Source organism: Topomyia yanbarensis, chromosome 2, assembly GCF_030247195.1.
Source record: "Topomyia yanbarensis strain Yona2022 chromosome 2, ASM3024719v1, whole genome shotgun sequence".
Classification (NCBI taxonomy): domain Eukaryota; kingdom Metazoa; phylum Arthropoda; class Insecta; order Diptera; family Culicidae; genus Topomyia; species Topomyia yanbarensis.
The window spans coordinates 2,711,809-2,728,285 of record NC_080671.1 but is presented as its reverse complement, the minus strand read 5'-3'; the positions used below and the strand labels follow the sequence as shown (position 1 = coordinate 2,728,285).

Here is a 16,477-nt window from a genome sequence, read left to right as displayed (position 1 = left end):
TTTCAGTCTGTTTTAGTCTAAATTTATACAAATGGCTGCGTTCAACTACATTTGTAATATTATTGTCTTACTTAATACAGTCATCATCACTAGAAAGCGATATTGCTGGATATATAATTAAAATGATAAAAAAAACCCTTAAAATATCACTATTTTTCATCCATGCGAAAAATCTTTAACAATTTTTGATATACTCCTAATTTTGCCACGTTATTTAACAGGTTTTAGGTATGTAAAAAAATATAACGAAGGAGAAAATCGAAAAAAAATATTTTGGGTATTGGCCAGGAATTAGTTCTAGTTACTCCTCTGTGCGGTGTATAAAAGGTGGAGTAAGCGCTATGGAAAAATTGACGGATCGATATATTTTGAAGGAATTTTCTCATAATGTTATGTCCGTTAGTTTGCTCAATATTAGTGTGATGACGAAATTAAAACAAAGATTCTTAGAAGAATCCGGATAATAAGACGACAACGCTAATGACAAATCATGCAGGTAAGTATTTAATTGAAAACGCGAACATCGCTCGATTTTCCCTAAAACACAAAAATAAGCTACGCACGAAAGATCTTGAAAGTTCCTTGGTTAACAAGATCGTATGTGGCTATTTTATAGAAATACGATCCCAGCAACGCTTCACCACTCGGTATTGTAACCATGTGAACGGAGTGGGATATAGTGCGTCATGCATTGCGTTAGCTTTTTGGCGTTTCTTTCAATGTATGAAACGTAATGTTTCCGTTTCGATCAGCACGATTTATTTTACATGTAAATACACAACCTCTATGTACACATTAAATAGAACTTTTAAAACCACACAAATACTCCGTTCCATGTTTGATTGGTATGTATTGCAAATTACACTCTTTAGTGTTCCCACAGATAACAGACATTTAGCCTAGAACAAAATTGATGTAAACTTTTAAATCGATAAACGTTGCAGATTAAGAACGCACTATATAGCCATCCAATAAACTGCTCGCTACACGTTTTGGACAGCTGCACCCCAGTTGCATTGTATCGATTGATGTTATACTTGTTTGCATAATGCATCTCAGTCGCTCGCTCTATTTGAAATGGCAGTTGCAGGTGCTAACACACTTTTCGAGTACGAGCTTAAACGCCTGTTATCTGTGGTGTTTCCAATCATCTAACGTTCTTATCCTAATTTAGATAAATCAAGATACACCGAGTTCTACGACAAATCGAACAAAACCTTGGAAGTATGCCAATTTTATCTAACTTAACCGCAAAGTATTACACAGTTTCCAAAATCACCGGCCCCGAAGGTCTTATCCACTCACCAGCGATCGACTGATCTTGTTAGGTGTGGTCATGTTGCGTATCTCAATTCTGGAAAGAAGGAAAGATAAATCATTAGTCGGAGTGAAAGAATGTAGTGGTTGTCTCGTTCTACATAATCCACGTGAGCTAATTGAGCTGAAACAATCAACTATTTGAGCGTTATCCTGTTCCAAATCAAAAATGATTTTGCGAATATGGGGGTCAAAGTTTGGCTACCCATTTCAACATTGAGGACGTACAATAATAGGAAAAGTACCATAGTTATTTATTCACAGTAATACGAAATACTTAGTCCTATTTTATTTGAACTGAACCTAACTTAACTAATCCCTTATTTTTATTAGGTGAATCATCAACACTGCTATCTATGAAAATGTGCCACCTTGGTTTTGCAACTATTTTTCCGTTCTTATTTTATTGCAAATAAGTAGTAGCTTTAATTTTATTATTTTCAAAATTACACATATTTTATCGTATGTAATTTTAAGTGTTCGTTTATTTAATGGGTGATGTCAATCGAGCTGACATCTCTTTGAACTGAGCTAACTAATTTCTCTGTTTGTTTAGTGTTTATTTGGCCAACTAGGAAACTAATCCACAGGGTACTTAATGTGCATGGGGAAAACGCATGTTCTTGTATGAGTGGAATAATGACTTCAATTATGTGTGAGGCTTGAGAAGTGACAATTTGCGAGAAGCATCGAAAATCAGTTACCAATTTCCTTCAGTCATATCAGCACCAAGAACAAATGTTTTATTGTCATGTTCATTGGATTGCTTATAGTTCATTACATATATTTTTTCTAATTGTATTCAGTAATTTGGTATACTTTTGAGTAGTACATGTACTATATTATTGACCATATTTCATGAGCATCATATTATAGCTTGATTGTTGTGTTTAATGGCGGCAAAACCAGGAGTCCCTTGTTTATTCTTTGTATCTTCTGCTTTTTCTGGTTTTGGGATATTGTTGTTTTAAATTAAGCCGTGTGGTGTCCGGCGGGCTACAGTTTTTTTGCGCTGTTTCAGCCAAGGATAGAAGCGGATCAATCGACATACTAGCAGTATTAGTCCTTACTCGCGAAATCTTTTCCTACAACTGTGCTGATTCTTCTCTATCTTATAATAACTCGATTATCCCTGTTCTAGTCAATATACATATTCATTACATTATGGAACAGGCAAACCCTTCATTTTTCTATTATTATTATCCTGAGTAGCTATACCAGTGAAGGTATTTTAGGATTTCGCAAAAAGAATCTCTGCCAATAAAGGCGTAAGAAATATGTATCCACTACTCCCCATAAAGTTTGCTCGAACCGAATGTCCACCTGGTTCGACTCGAATAGACCACATCGACCCGAAAGGGTTGCTTATCATTTCTGAGAGCCGGTGTGCTTGGTCGAGTTTAATAATCATAAGAACAAATTCCTTTCCTGAACTAGCCTCATACTCACGGTCAAAAGAGTCGACAACTAGTAGGATCCACATGCCCCCCACCCAAGCGAATTAATCAACTTGCAAGTAGGAGCACATATCTACCAACCAGCCAAGAAGACTTCCGAATCAATGAGAATGGACCATGCCAGTCGAAGGCCACAGGCCCAGCGCCATCTCGTACAGTGTCACTGTCATTTCTCAGCCCACACCCTGGCAGACGTTCATCCGCCCATCTAGACTCTGTCACGATAAGAGCCTACAAAGCCTAACTGTCCGTATGTGCTAGTCCGTATAGATTTTGGTTTGCTGAAACGAAACAAGAAAAGCAAAATAATTGTGATTAGTATCGTAGTTATAATAAGTAAACTATTTCTCATCTGTTGTTTGTTTCCTTGTTCGTAGTCCTCCTTCCTGTTCCTGATCTGTTTGGGCTATTGGCTTTCCGTTCCTTGGCCGTCACATTCTCTTGCACCGAGTTGCATATATTGTAGCAAGAGAAACAAATGAAAAGACAAAACTAAAAAAAAAATGAAAATAAATGGACGTCCGCTATCTGTGCCTAAATTGATGTTGCTTCTCAGTTTTGCACGACCCAGGGGGAACTTGGCCTTGATCCCAATGCTCTGTCGCCGATGTTACGTGATATTCGTTATGGAATATTATTTGTTTGTGGGCCATTCATAAACAATGTTGTTCGTTTTTTTATCCCTGATCCGCTGATACGTCTAAAATTCATTTTTAGTCTTTATCTCGTTACGTGACGCTCTTCTCCTATTGTCAATATTCGATATGATTTATGAATGGTCCCCTGGTGATATATTTAGAGCAGACAATCCAATGCAAAATAGGATTGACAGGATTTTAGTGCGCTCTTGGCGCCTTGTGTCACATCTTCATGTTTGTTATACATACTAAGAATACAAAAGCATGTGATGTGATGACCGGAAGATTAGAGAAGCAACTCCTCCCCTTCTCCCAGACGACTGAATTTGATAAAATCATGAGTAAAATGAATGTTTTTTTGCCTTTCTCAATAGAAAGGTATTGCAATTGCTCTGAAAACCGACTTTTTAACGGAGGCCCGGAGGGCCGAGTGACATATACCATTCGATTCAGTTCGTCGAGTTCGGCAAATGTCTGTGTGTGTATGTATGTGTGTATGTATGTATGTGTGTGTGTATGTGTGTGTGTATGTGACCAAAAATGTCACTCATTTTTCTCAGAGATGGCTGAACCGATTTTGACAAACTTAGTCTCAAATGAAAGGTGCAACATTCCCATAGGCTGCTATTGAATTTCTAATGGATCCGACTTCCGGTTCCGGAATTACAGGGTGATAAGTACGAACACGCAGAAAATGTCGATTTTAATAAATTCTGCAATGAATGTATAAAGGTGAAAAATTTTCCAAAATATGACCACAACTGCTTCGATTTGTAGTATTAGGTCACTAACATCCATTCAAAGTCTATTTGGCCACATTGGCCACCATCCTCGGTTCCGGAAGCCCCGGCGGAAGTATCTAAATTCAGCATAACATTCACATCGGTTTCTCGGAGATGGCTAGACCGATTCGACTAAACTTGGCCTCAAATGAAAGGTATTGCGTCCCCGTAAATGGCTATTTAATTTCATCCCGATCCGACTTCCGGTTCCGGAGTTACAGGTTGTGGCGTGCGATCACATAGCAAATTGTGATTCAAACCGATACTCCGATGAAAGCAAAAAAGGTAAAAATTTCGCTAAAATGTCTCTCAAACAACTTAAATTTGCTGTTCTAGGTCACCGACGGCCAACCAAACTTTCGTTGACTACATTAACCACCATAGACGGTTCCGGAAGTGCCCGGGAAAAGCGGCCATCTTTCAAAATTTACGAACTCACATCAGTTTCCCGGAAATGGTTGGGCCAATTTTCACAAACTTAGTCCCAAATGATAGCTATAATATCCCCATAGATGTCTATAAAATTTCGTACGGATCGCTTATATGGTTCCGGAAATATAGACTAAACCGTCCGGTCACATATGAAATTCCCATATAAGCCGGAACTCAAATTTTTTTTCAAAGGGGGGACCACATGAAATTTCAGAAATCGAATTCGTATTTTTGATGCCAAACATCTTTAAAATGCATGAAACGTCGAGATTTTATGTTATCTCGAAAAAATTTTTTTTGTAAAAATCGACTTTTTGGGACTGCCGATTTCGCACCTTTTTTCAGTTCAATATTACCGTGGCTGTTTTTTTTTCAAAATTTTAGAACTCGAACTCTTTTAATGAATATAAACAACGCACACATTCTCGTGATTCATGATTGAGAAAGGCACAATTGCACCGCTAGGTGGATTAAAATAGGTTTTTTCATCTCATTCCATTTCATATATGATTAAAAATCCTTGAAACATTTTTGAAGTCGTAAAAAATCCAAGCTTTAAAAATAAGGATCCATTTTTGGCACGGTTCGGTTTTGGCAACAGAAAAAAAAATAAAATTGTTGCCGCAAACGGAATCTTACTGTAAATTTATTTAAATAATTACACAGATTTTGAGAAACAATTGTGGTGGCTTATATGTCGATTTATTAAGTTTTAACTGTTTCTAACCAAGAAAAAGAGACATTATCATTCGTTCAATATTCCATCTAACTCCTCATTAGCCAAATGTTTTCTTGTACTGAGTAACTTGTGGCTTTAACTGAGAATTCGACAGTGAAGTATTATGAAGAAGTATCGAGAAGTATTATGGTTTCCACAGACTGATTGTTGATTGCTGCGTTCCGAATGACTCTGCGAGTAGGAAGTCAGAAAAAATACTTTCCAGGCTAGTTCATTATCATATCGATTGATTGATTAGTAAAAGAAGAAACGATCAGAACAAGTGTACGATATGACAAGTAATTATTGCTAAATCTCTTAATACCTTAATACGATTCGGCTGATATTACGCTTGTCCAGCCTTTTAACAGCGGAACACGATATAAACTATATTTCCTTGCGGTTCGAAAGCACCTTTGTTTTCATATGGACTACAATATCCTGCCTGAAGATTGGGGATGGAGAAAATCTCACAAAAAGATTATATCCAAAAAGATTATCGTTTTACATCATTTTTTCCTGATTTCAGCGGCGTTTAAAAATCATCGGCGGCGTGGCGCGGTGGCGCACACCTCTAGTTCAGTGTACTGTCAGCAGAGATGCCAGATTTGAAGATTTGTCTTCATTTTGAAGACATTTGAAATGTTGTGAAGACGTGTTTTTCATTTTGAAGACAAATTTATTCGGATGTCCGACTGGTTTCTGACAGAATTCTGCCTCAAAATCAATAACCGATTAAGAATCCTGGTCGTTGAAGACAAATGAAGACATTTTTTTACAAAATGTGAAGACATTTGAAAAAGATACCTGGTATCCCTGACTGTCAGAAAACGAAAACTGCGCTGAGCACCAAAATACATTACAGAGTCATAATTCGTGTTCGTGAAATAGTTCACAACACCATAATGAGCTCAAGGCTAGAATATTATGATAATTAGCAGTGGTATATGATCAAGTCAGTGTGCAATTCGCCCAAATCATCATAACAACGCAACGCTTGTTCGTGGATTTTTCTAACAACAGAACGAGCTATTTTGTAACACCAATCAACTTTTACGAACATGACTTGCGCCTGCTACTTACTTGATAATCCTTGGCAGACATGAGAGGTCTAGCTTGCACTCTAGTACCTTGAGCATTGCGAGTGTGCGTAATGTTGGATTGAAATCTAGCACATGAGTATCACTGTAGTCGTACGAGGCAGGATCCGATAGGTGCGAAGGACTGCAATATAATAACGAAATATTAGACCATTAAGTTAAAGCACAAGTTGCTATTGGAAAAATCCTTAATCCTTATAATTAAATAACATTTCAATCATAGAAAGTTTCAAGTGAAGTGAATCGAAATCTGTATAATCGAGATAAAAGTAGTGAAGAGTAAGAAAGACACTGTTTACTTCTAACTGATTTGTGTTTCCCAATATTTAATAAAACAGGAGGATAAACATATAACAGTAATTTATCCTTACCACGTCCCGCCAAATAAATACATCCGTTGACCGATGACTAAGCAGGACTGCCTCCGCCGCGCTCTCGGGGATTGGCCTCGTGGTCGAACCAGCCGCCACACGTATCGATCCGGCTCAAAACAGTAGAGATCGTTGAAGTGCAAATCCAAGTTGCCATTGTAGCCACCGAAGATGTAAATTCGATTATTGAAAACAACTACAGTGAAAATAGTTATTTTGTAGGTATGCAGCTGAATTGTATAAAATAATTGTTACTCACATGCAGAATGACTTCTTCTCCCCAGAGGCTCTTCCCCAGTAGTGTTTGGCATTTCCCAACGGCTTGTTCTGAGATCCAAGCAGACAATTTTCGGGCAGTATATTTCCTCTTGTGAATGATACGGGCCCCAAGCATCTCCCCGTCCACCAAACACGAACATTTTATGGTTGACTATTGTGGCAGAATGGAAATCGCGATACGATGGAGGATCTCCCCGAGTATCGACATAAGTCCAATGCATCGTCTCAAAGTTCAGATAGTGCACGTCACAGGAAAACTTATCTATGTTTTCCTCGAACCCTGCAATAGATTAGATACCACAATATAATGAAGCTCTAACCGATCTCAAATATTACACAAACCTCCAAAAATATACATTTGGTGACCGTACATACACGCGGAATGGCCATCTCTTGCCCCAGGAACCGTTCCAGTCACTGCTGGTCTGCTCCATTTTAGAGTCTTCGTGTCATAGCAAAACAGAATATCACAAACTATTTCGTCGTTTCTTCCGCCCCATATGTACACCTTCTGCTCGTAGGCCACAGCTGTATGGCCATACCGCTGAAAGGGAACCTCCGGATATTTGCACGGTACTCCGTGTTCGTCCTTCATCGTCGGGGCCAGCGTCCATCGCAAATTGTTCGTGTTCAAGATGTGAACATCAATAGCGCTGGTCGATCGGTAATCCTCGCCAGTACAGTAGCCACCGAATGAGTAAATATAGTCCCCTACCGCGACCGATGCATGATTGACTCGCCTTGGACCACCCTCAAGGTTTACGATCCAGCGCATAGTTAACACCTTATTTTGCGAGTTGTGCAATCCTGAATCACCTCGCAGTTCACTACTATCTCTTGACAATTAATGATTTTTGAGCTCCATGATAAAAAATCACATTACACTACCACACATAACACCCACTGATAAGCACTTTTCGTTCGAAAATTGGAAATAGGTTTTTTTCCTCGGAATCTTTTCCGCTGATTGACGGTAACATCAAGCCATGTATGGAAATGCAAGACGTAGATTTATAGTGCAAACAAAAGATTTTTTAGAATCAGCATCACTTTACACTGCCAGCACCAAGCCTTCTTTGGCAATCAATACCAATCGCGCACAACCGTGACCTTGATCAATCGAACAAAATTTGGATATTGCACGTGTCCCTGAAATTTCACATTACAGTCTCTATTATAAATTTGTTTTCTGAACAGATTCAGTTCCAACTCCTCACAAGATTGGCTTGTTTTGAAACCAATTTCATCAAAGGCAAACAGAGACAATCCAAAAGCGATAGCAAAAGTCAATAAATTTGACAGTAGAATAGAAGAAGAGGGGAGAAAGATAAACTAGAGCTCGTTTTCAAAAGATCCGCTTTCCAACTCGAATATATAATTTGGATTTAAAACAAAATAGTCGAGCTGTTCTAAATCGCGGCTTCAAAAAAGTGCTCGAAAAATAGAACTACATTTTAGCATTGCGATCGATGTTTTATTTTTGGCGATGCAAAATAAAACCGCCCATATGCACTATATCAACATTGCAAACAGCTGTTCGCAATGCTGTGATGTAAATCTAGGACAGGATCCGCCAGCTCTGTCTTCACTTTCAAACCAATCTCGAACCAGCTTGAGTTGAATAAAAAAAACAGGATGACGACAACGAAAAACCAATAATTTTGGATATTTTTAGCGCACATTAGAATGTAGTTGAATAAAAATGGTAGAAAAAAATCATTTTTGACATTAGTGTTAAATGATAAGGAAGGAGGGATGAAGCTGAGCAAAAATGGTAAAATTATATCTTTTGAAATATACGTCAAATGATTAGGAGTATCATTTGACATTTATATCTAGTTTTAATCTTCTGGCAGTCGCGCTAGTGCACTGAGTGCACGCTGCTCTGAAAATCTTTTTAAACCAGGTTCTCCAGTACGTTTAAACCTGGCTTAAGCGCTAAGCGAGGGTGAAGAAATCGGCCCTTAGAGCAGCTGCGGCTGCTCGTTCATTCTAAATGCACTTATGGATGTAGTATATTCAAAATGGTCTTTTTAAATTAGTGTACGAAAATTAGAGGACAGTCGAATGTGAATAGTTTTGAGGTTTTCATCAGTGCTGGTGTCCTAAGTCAAGTTGCATCACGAAAATAACGCTGTAGAAAATAATCCATTGGGTATTTTCTCTTAAAAATTTGGGTAGAAGTAGTTTAGAGTGTATTGTTTGCACTGTATTTTTCTCGCTGTCAGTTTTTCAAAAATTGGAAAAGATGGCGTCACCCGAAAAGCACCGTCGCAAGTTGATTTTGCACAAGCACCTGGAAAATCTTCAACTCTCTTATCGGGACTTCGGAAAACAACTCGGAATCGTGCAGTCAACAGTGAGTTGTGTGATTAAACGCTACTATCAAACTCTGAGCCTCGAATGAAAGCAGAAATGCGGTCAAAATGGATGTTCTATTAGTGAACAAGATCACAAGCGTGTAGTGAAAGCGTTTGAACAGAATCCCAATGCTTCGGTTAGGGATGTGACCAAAAAGTTGAATCTGTCCAAGTCTATCGTTCAGAGAGCCAAGGATCGGAAGAGACTGCATACGTACAAAGTGCAGAAGACTCCAAATCATGACGAACGGCAAAATATGGTGGGAAAGACACGGGCCTGGAAACTATACACCCAGATTCTGATGAAGCCTTATTAAAGTTTGTCAATAAATACACGATTTCGCAAGCGATCTGCTCATGTGGCAAACGAAGTGCGCTGTTCGCCTACCGGAACTGTAAACGGGGAGATCTACTTCAAAAAGTGTATAGAAGCGTCTGCTTCCTCTTTTTAGAGCCCTACGATCTTCTGTCCGAATATAGCTTTGTGCTACTATTCAAATATCCTGGAGTAGTACAATGGGTCATTTTTGTACCCAAGGACATGAACCCCCCCCCCCCCCCCCAGCGCACCGGAACTAAGGCCCATCAAAAAATACTGGGCAATCATGAAGCAGGCATTACGGAAGCACCCCCAGGAGGTAAAATCTGAGGAGGACATGAAGTAAAAGTGGGTTTCCGTACAGAAGAAGCTGCAGCCAGATGTTGTACAGAACTTAATGAATGAAGTTAAGCGTACGGTGCGAGCGTATGCCCGGTCAAACCATTCGGAATTTGATTCGGAATCCTGAATGGAGTCATTATGGATTCCAAATCAAATGCAACAACCGATTCTGAGTCGGAATCGGTTGTTGCATTTCATTTGGAATCCATAATGACTCCATTCAGAAATCCGAACCGGTTCCGGAATGAGTTTAACTGGGTGGTTATGATATTGAAGTTGAATGAAATAAATATGCCAAAAGCTTACTAATGGGTTATATTTTATAGGGTGACCATACGTCCTGGTTTCCCAGGACATGTCCTGGTTTTACATTGGCTGTCCTGGTGTCCTGGGAAGTCGAGGAAAATGTTTGATTTGTCCTGGTTTTTCTCCTGTAAGCCTAATATATTTCCATTTATTCAGTCTTCGCTTTTCACTATGCTCCAGATCGCAGTTACGACCTACCGCAATCATAACTGCAACGTATACTCATCCTCAATCGGAATGCGACAAACAACACTTAATTCAGTCGAATCTCTCAATTGCACCTTCCAATGGTTTTTTTAATCTCTCAAGAGTGCTTCGTCAATATCGATGAAACAATGTTTACCAGCGCTTCTTCTCGGCTTAAGTCGTCTTTCAATCCGGGACCCAAAGAATTCCTTTTGGTACCTCGAAAAAGACACATCGGCGTTTTGGTGCTTCTACTTCTACTTGAATTTTCTTGCTAGTGACTTTTTTTCATCTTACATCCATTCCATAAAAAGAAAAATAGCAACTATCGTGGAATAATGTCATTGAGCGCTCTCTTGAGCTGGGGATCATGGAATTACTACAGGGTCGATACCAGTACCTAATCAGTCGCTCTGCTTGTTAACAGTGCAGTGAATCAAACGAACGTTTCTACCTAAGGTCTGCTGTCTTTATGTACCGTGCCAGTACTATAAAGAAGCAAAGCAATCGAATAATAAAATTCGTCCCAAGCCAGTATGAACAATAAAGCAGCAAACTCACCAGCAAAATTCAACAGTAAATTTGCAAATTCAGTTTAGACTAACGGAAGTCGTCGTTATACAAGCCCACCACGCTCGTTACTGATAACGTTTAAAACTTTGGCCATAACGGAAAGCTACGCTATGGAAGACAACATGCAATACGTCGTTGAGTATGATAATGTTAGGACCAAGATACCCGTTTATATTGACAATGGTAAGATTGAACCTATTCCTTCGTATCTCAATTCAAAGCAAAATGCGTGACCAAATCTCAAATCACGTTGTGCACGTATGAAGGACAGACCCCTGCGTGCCCTACGTTGTTACACAAGAAGACACACTACGAGAAACCATTTACACAAACCTCTAACGAAGCAATATCAACTGCAAACATACCCATCATACAACATTAACAGCGAGGATAGCATGAACGAAAACGATAAACCGAGAGAAAGCGGACTAAGTGATCCTCAAGCAACAAGAGGCAATGAAGTAAATAGATCTTCAACAAGAAATAAGATCTTTACGCAAAGTAACAAATCGCGTACACAAGATCCGATGGATACACAATAAAATTCGATTTATTCATTTTTATTTACACATTGATAATATTAAAAGATCTACGGCTCAGGTATAATTCATTGAGGCGTGTCAAATAAATGAAATAGTTAATGGACGATTAACAATCCTTCACGCCTGGATGCTGAACAGCGACTAACCGCCGAGACTAGCATCCTACATAACAGGGAGTATGGAATGTTGCGCTCAAACCAGTGCTGCGAAATTTCAAAATCAGTTACGTATTTCTGCTTGTATTTAACGAATTCAGATTCACCGTCTCCCTCATTCATTAACTTCCCAACTGACTGAAACTTCATGCAGAATGGAATGATTCAGTGAATTCCTTCACCAATTAAAGGATTTATTTGTTTTTATGTGGATAGTTTGAAGGCAGAAGCTGGCATCTTCTACATTTTCGAGCATAAGTGAACTGCATAATCTATATCTGGCGCACTTTTGCTCAATAATCCCTCTCATAGGTAGAATGGAAACAAAATTCATTTTGCTTCTGAAACCGAACATGTCCGAACCTGAATGCGCTGTGCCGGGAGAACGAATGACGAGGGAAACGAACCGAACATTTCATTCATCGCGACGGGCATGAATTGAATTTTGTTTTCTTTCATGTTCACGCAGGGATATCAATTTTTTCAAGCTCGGGCTCAAACTGATATTATTTACACCAAGCTATCCGGCAGTTTTCATATAACAATGGATGAAACGGAGAAATTTTTGGTAACAACGGTAGGTTTTGCAGCTCTCAAATCGAGATATATTGGTTGTCATTGGAGATTGCCAAGTATAGCGCAGGGAAGCTACTTGGGATCGCTGATGTTTTTAATTTACATAATGTGTTTTTAGTACTGAAAACTCCTCGCCGGTCCTGCACAGACCATCTCAGCATGAAACGTTTGTTAATGGTGGTATAGCAAGAACTGCCTTTGTGTAAATCCGAAAAAGTTCTTGATGACCGAATTCCGATGAAAGACTTTCTGGCAGAGCTCTTCCCTCCAGACTCCCAGAACTTTTTTTATTGTCGACGCTCTGCCTGCCAGATCCCAGAACTTTTTTACTGCCGAAAACGTCGAAACGGAAAAGGCAATGTCGATTGAGAGGTAACGGGGGGAAGCAGTATCCTTTCGACTGTCCTGGTTTTTTACTCGTCTGATATGGTCACCCTAAAAATTTTATTGTCTGAAAATTTGAAAAGGATCGGTCCACTAGGCAATTTTTCAGTCTTAATTTCCACGATGCAATTTGATGAAGGGCACCCTTTATCAGCCGGCGCAATATTTACGATAACTTTAAGATCATGAACATGAAAATCGAAGTAATAGTGATTTTAATGTTGCAATACTCATAGTAAAAATAGCAAAAGTTGTAGAATCATTTTAACTACAAGTTTGTCTTCTCTCTAACATGGGATATATTAATACAACAATGGTATTTGGAGCTATTAGTGTTTGATTAAAAATATTTACTGCAAAGCAAACTATTTTGGCGAATAGTAATATTAAGAGCGACCCTGTATCTATCTGAGTATTATTGGCAGTGTAGGTGTTAAGTGTAACATGATTGTAATAGACATTTTCATAATTTTATTGAACATTACCATCCCTGGAGTCATAGATTGGATAAATGAGAAATTGAACCACTAGGGGTCGATTTCTTCACCCTCGCTTCACTTTTAAACCAGGTTTACTAGTACATTTAAACATGGCTTAAGCGCTAAGCGAGGGTGAAGAAATCGGCCCTAGGTGGATTAAAACAGGTTTTACAGTTAATGCCGATTCGAAAATGAAATTTGCTGAACAAATCTTTAAAAAAAAATTTTGTTAGAGGAAACTTTGCCACTGCGACCATGAGGTTATCTTTTGTTACTACCCCTGTTCGCTCCACGTGTTACAAATAGCCCGAATCTAATGTAGTTGGGAGCGAGATAGATGCAACGTCTTTAGGGTAGACTGAGGCAGGTTTTTACGAATTAGTACACAGTAGCAAAAGAACAAACTGTCACGATTTCAGGAATCAGAATATATTGGCTTAAATGGCACGGGTCGTCCCTTCTAATAAAATGTCTATCAAAGCTTAATCACATATTTGTCAATTAATCATTGTATTTGTATCTATTGATTTTTACTGCGATTTTTTGCTTTTTGGCTGTTATTGTTGCAATTAGAACCAGCATTTTAGTCGCTCTCTTTGAATGCCAATTAATGCCCATCACTCTCGACGCGACGATACAGTGGAGGGGCACCAATAGTAAATGACGGAGATATGTTCTTTCTGGGACGTCATCATATCCCAGGGATAGCATAATGGTTAGTGCATTGGGCCGGAGTCCCGAAGGTTGCGGGTTCGAATCCTACCTGTGGGGAATTTTTTCACATAATAGGGATCTTTAATTTGGGACGGCGCCGGTGGTTGAATGTTAAGCGTAACCGCCCCTCGTTCCAGTTGGTCTGGGTTCGATCCCAATTGAGGTTGTTCAGATTTTTCTGAGGTGAGAAAATCTGTGGTCATGTCTTCCTTCGGAAGGGAAGTAGAGCCGTTGGTCCCCGGTCCATGAGTTGATGGATCGATACTTGCCGTTCAGGCTAGAGCCTTGTTGTCTCTTGCTGTATGCAGAAGCCGTCTCCACTCCACTCGGTCCATTGCTGCTTGTCGCCAGCCTCGCAGTCGTCGAAGCGTCTGCATGTCGTCCTCTATCTGGTCGATCCACCGTGCTCGCTATGCGGCCCGTCTTCTTGTTCCTGTAGGGTCGCCCTCAAGAACCATCTTCACCGGGTCGTCGTCCGACATTCTTACGACGTGTCCAGCCCACCGCAAATGTTCTATTTTTGCGGTATGCGAGATGAATGGTTCTTCAGGCAGGTGATGCAACTCATGGTTCATTCGCCTGCGTCACGTTCCGTCTTCTATCTGCACGCCACCATATATGGTATGCAAAACCTTTCATTCGAAAACTACAAGGGCGCGTCGGTCCTCCACGAGCATAGTCCAGGTGTCGTGGCCGTAGAGGACCACCGGTCTAATCAGTGTCTTGTAGATAATCAACTTCGTGCGGCGGCGAATTTTGTTCGACCGGAGTAGTATCATTGTCGGCGGTTACCAGTGAGCCCAAATACACGAATTCGTCGACCATCTCGATGTCGTCACCGTCAATCCGAACTCGGGATGGGAGGTCCACATTGTCATCTCAAGAACCTCTTCCTCTCATATGTATGTTGTCTTCGAAACGTTGATAGCAATTCAAATCCTGCTGGCTTCAGCTTTCAGTCTGATGTACGTTTCCGTGCCATTATGTCATGTCGTCGCTTTGACTAATCGTGTTAGCTTATCCGGAAAACCGTACTCGTGCATTATCTGCCATAGCTGATCTCGATCGATTGTGTCATACGCCGATTTGAAATCGATGAACAAATGATGTGTGGGCACGTTGTATTCGCGGCACTTCTGCAGAACCTGTTGAATCGCGAATATTTGGTCCGTGAGTCACGGGAACCCATGAATCCCGTTTGGAACCCCACGAACTCCCTTGCAAATGCTGACAATCGGCGGCAAAGAATTTGGGAGAAGACCTTGTAGGCGGCGCTAAGTATTTGCAGCAATCCAACTTGTGACCCTTTTTGTAGATTGGGCAAACGACACCCTTCATCCACTCCTCCCAGTGTTTTAATAGCTCGCTGGGTAGTTGATCTCCCCGGCAGCTTTGTTGTTTTTCAGCCGACCGTTCTCCTCCTTGACTTCTTGGAGATCGGGGGCCGGCAGCCTATCGTCTTCTGCGCGTGCTCCAAGATCCGTTGCCATACCACCTTCGTCCTCTGCTGCTTCACCGTTGAGGTGCTCGTCATAGTACTGCTTCCACCTCCCAATCACCTCACACTCGTTCCTAAGTCCCTGCACATATCGGCTTGCGGATGCGCGAACTGTTCAGCTTCTCGTAGAACTTCCGTGTGACGTTTACGCGGTACAGTCGTTTCATTTCTTCACGATGTCGTTCCTCCTGTTGGCGCTTCTTTCTCCGGAGGACCGAGATTTGCCTGTTCCGTACTTGTTTGTATCGCTCCACATTCTGTCTCGTTCCGTGCTGCATTCTTCTCCTCTATTAACTGCTTACATTCGTCATCGAACCAGTCGTTTCCTCGATTCGGAATCGCTGTACCTAGTGCCGCCATAGCAGTACTTCCTATGGCGGAACGGATCTCCCTCCAGTCATCTTCAAGAATAGCTGCACCCAGCTGTTCTTCCGTGGGTAGTGCTGCTTCCAGCCGCTGTGCGTAATCTTGGGCAACCCCGGCGTCCCAAAGTTGCGCGATGTTGGGCTTTGGCGTCCGACTACGACGAGTGTTGTACACCGTCGAGAGTTCTGAGCGCATGCATACTGAAACTAAGTAATGGTCCGAACCTATATTCGCACTGCTGTAGGGTACGAATGTTGGTGATATCAGAGAAGAATCGCCCGTCGATTAGAACGTGATCGATTTGGTTTTTGGTGCGTTGGTCAGGTGATCTCCAGGTGGCTTTGTAGATATCTTTGTGGGGGAAGAAGATGATGAATCGATATCTAGTCCAGATAGTGGAGTCACCTCTCTGGCGTCGGTAATGAAGAAGTAGAATCCAACTTCTATACTTACTATCAAATATCCTCCTCCCGTGATAAACATTCATTCCCTTTCCTTCCGCGATCGCCGGCGCCGGTGTTGATCAATAAAACAGTTTAGGATTACCAGGAGTTGCACTTTGAAAGATGTTTCGCTACTCCCA

General features: G+C 40.6%; 1 protein-coding gene across 1 annotated transcript; it reads right to left on the bottom strand.

Moving 5' to 3' along the window:
* Positions 1 to 736: 736 nt before the first annotated feature.
* LOC131678786 (kelch domain-containing protein 3) lies at positions 737 to 8,384 on the bottom strand. The gene is made up of 5 exons (XM_058959085.1): positions 7,437 to 8,384; positions 7,075 to 7,374; positions 6,816 to 7,011; positions 6,428 to 6,568; positions 737 to 1,354 (listed from the first exon to the last, which is right to left on the bottom strand). The coding sequence occupies exons 1-5, from the start codon at positions 7,867 to 7,869 to the stop codon at positions 1,294 to 1,296; spliced, it is 1,131 nt and encodes a 376-aa protein (XP_058815068.1). The 5' UTR covers positions 7,870 to 8,384; the 3' UTR covers positions 737 to 1,293.
* Positions 8,385 to 16,477: the final 8,093 nt, after the last annotated feature.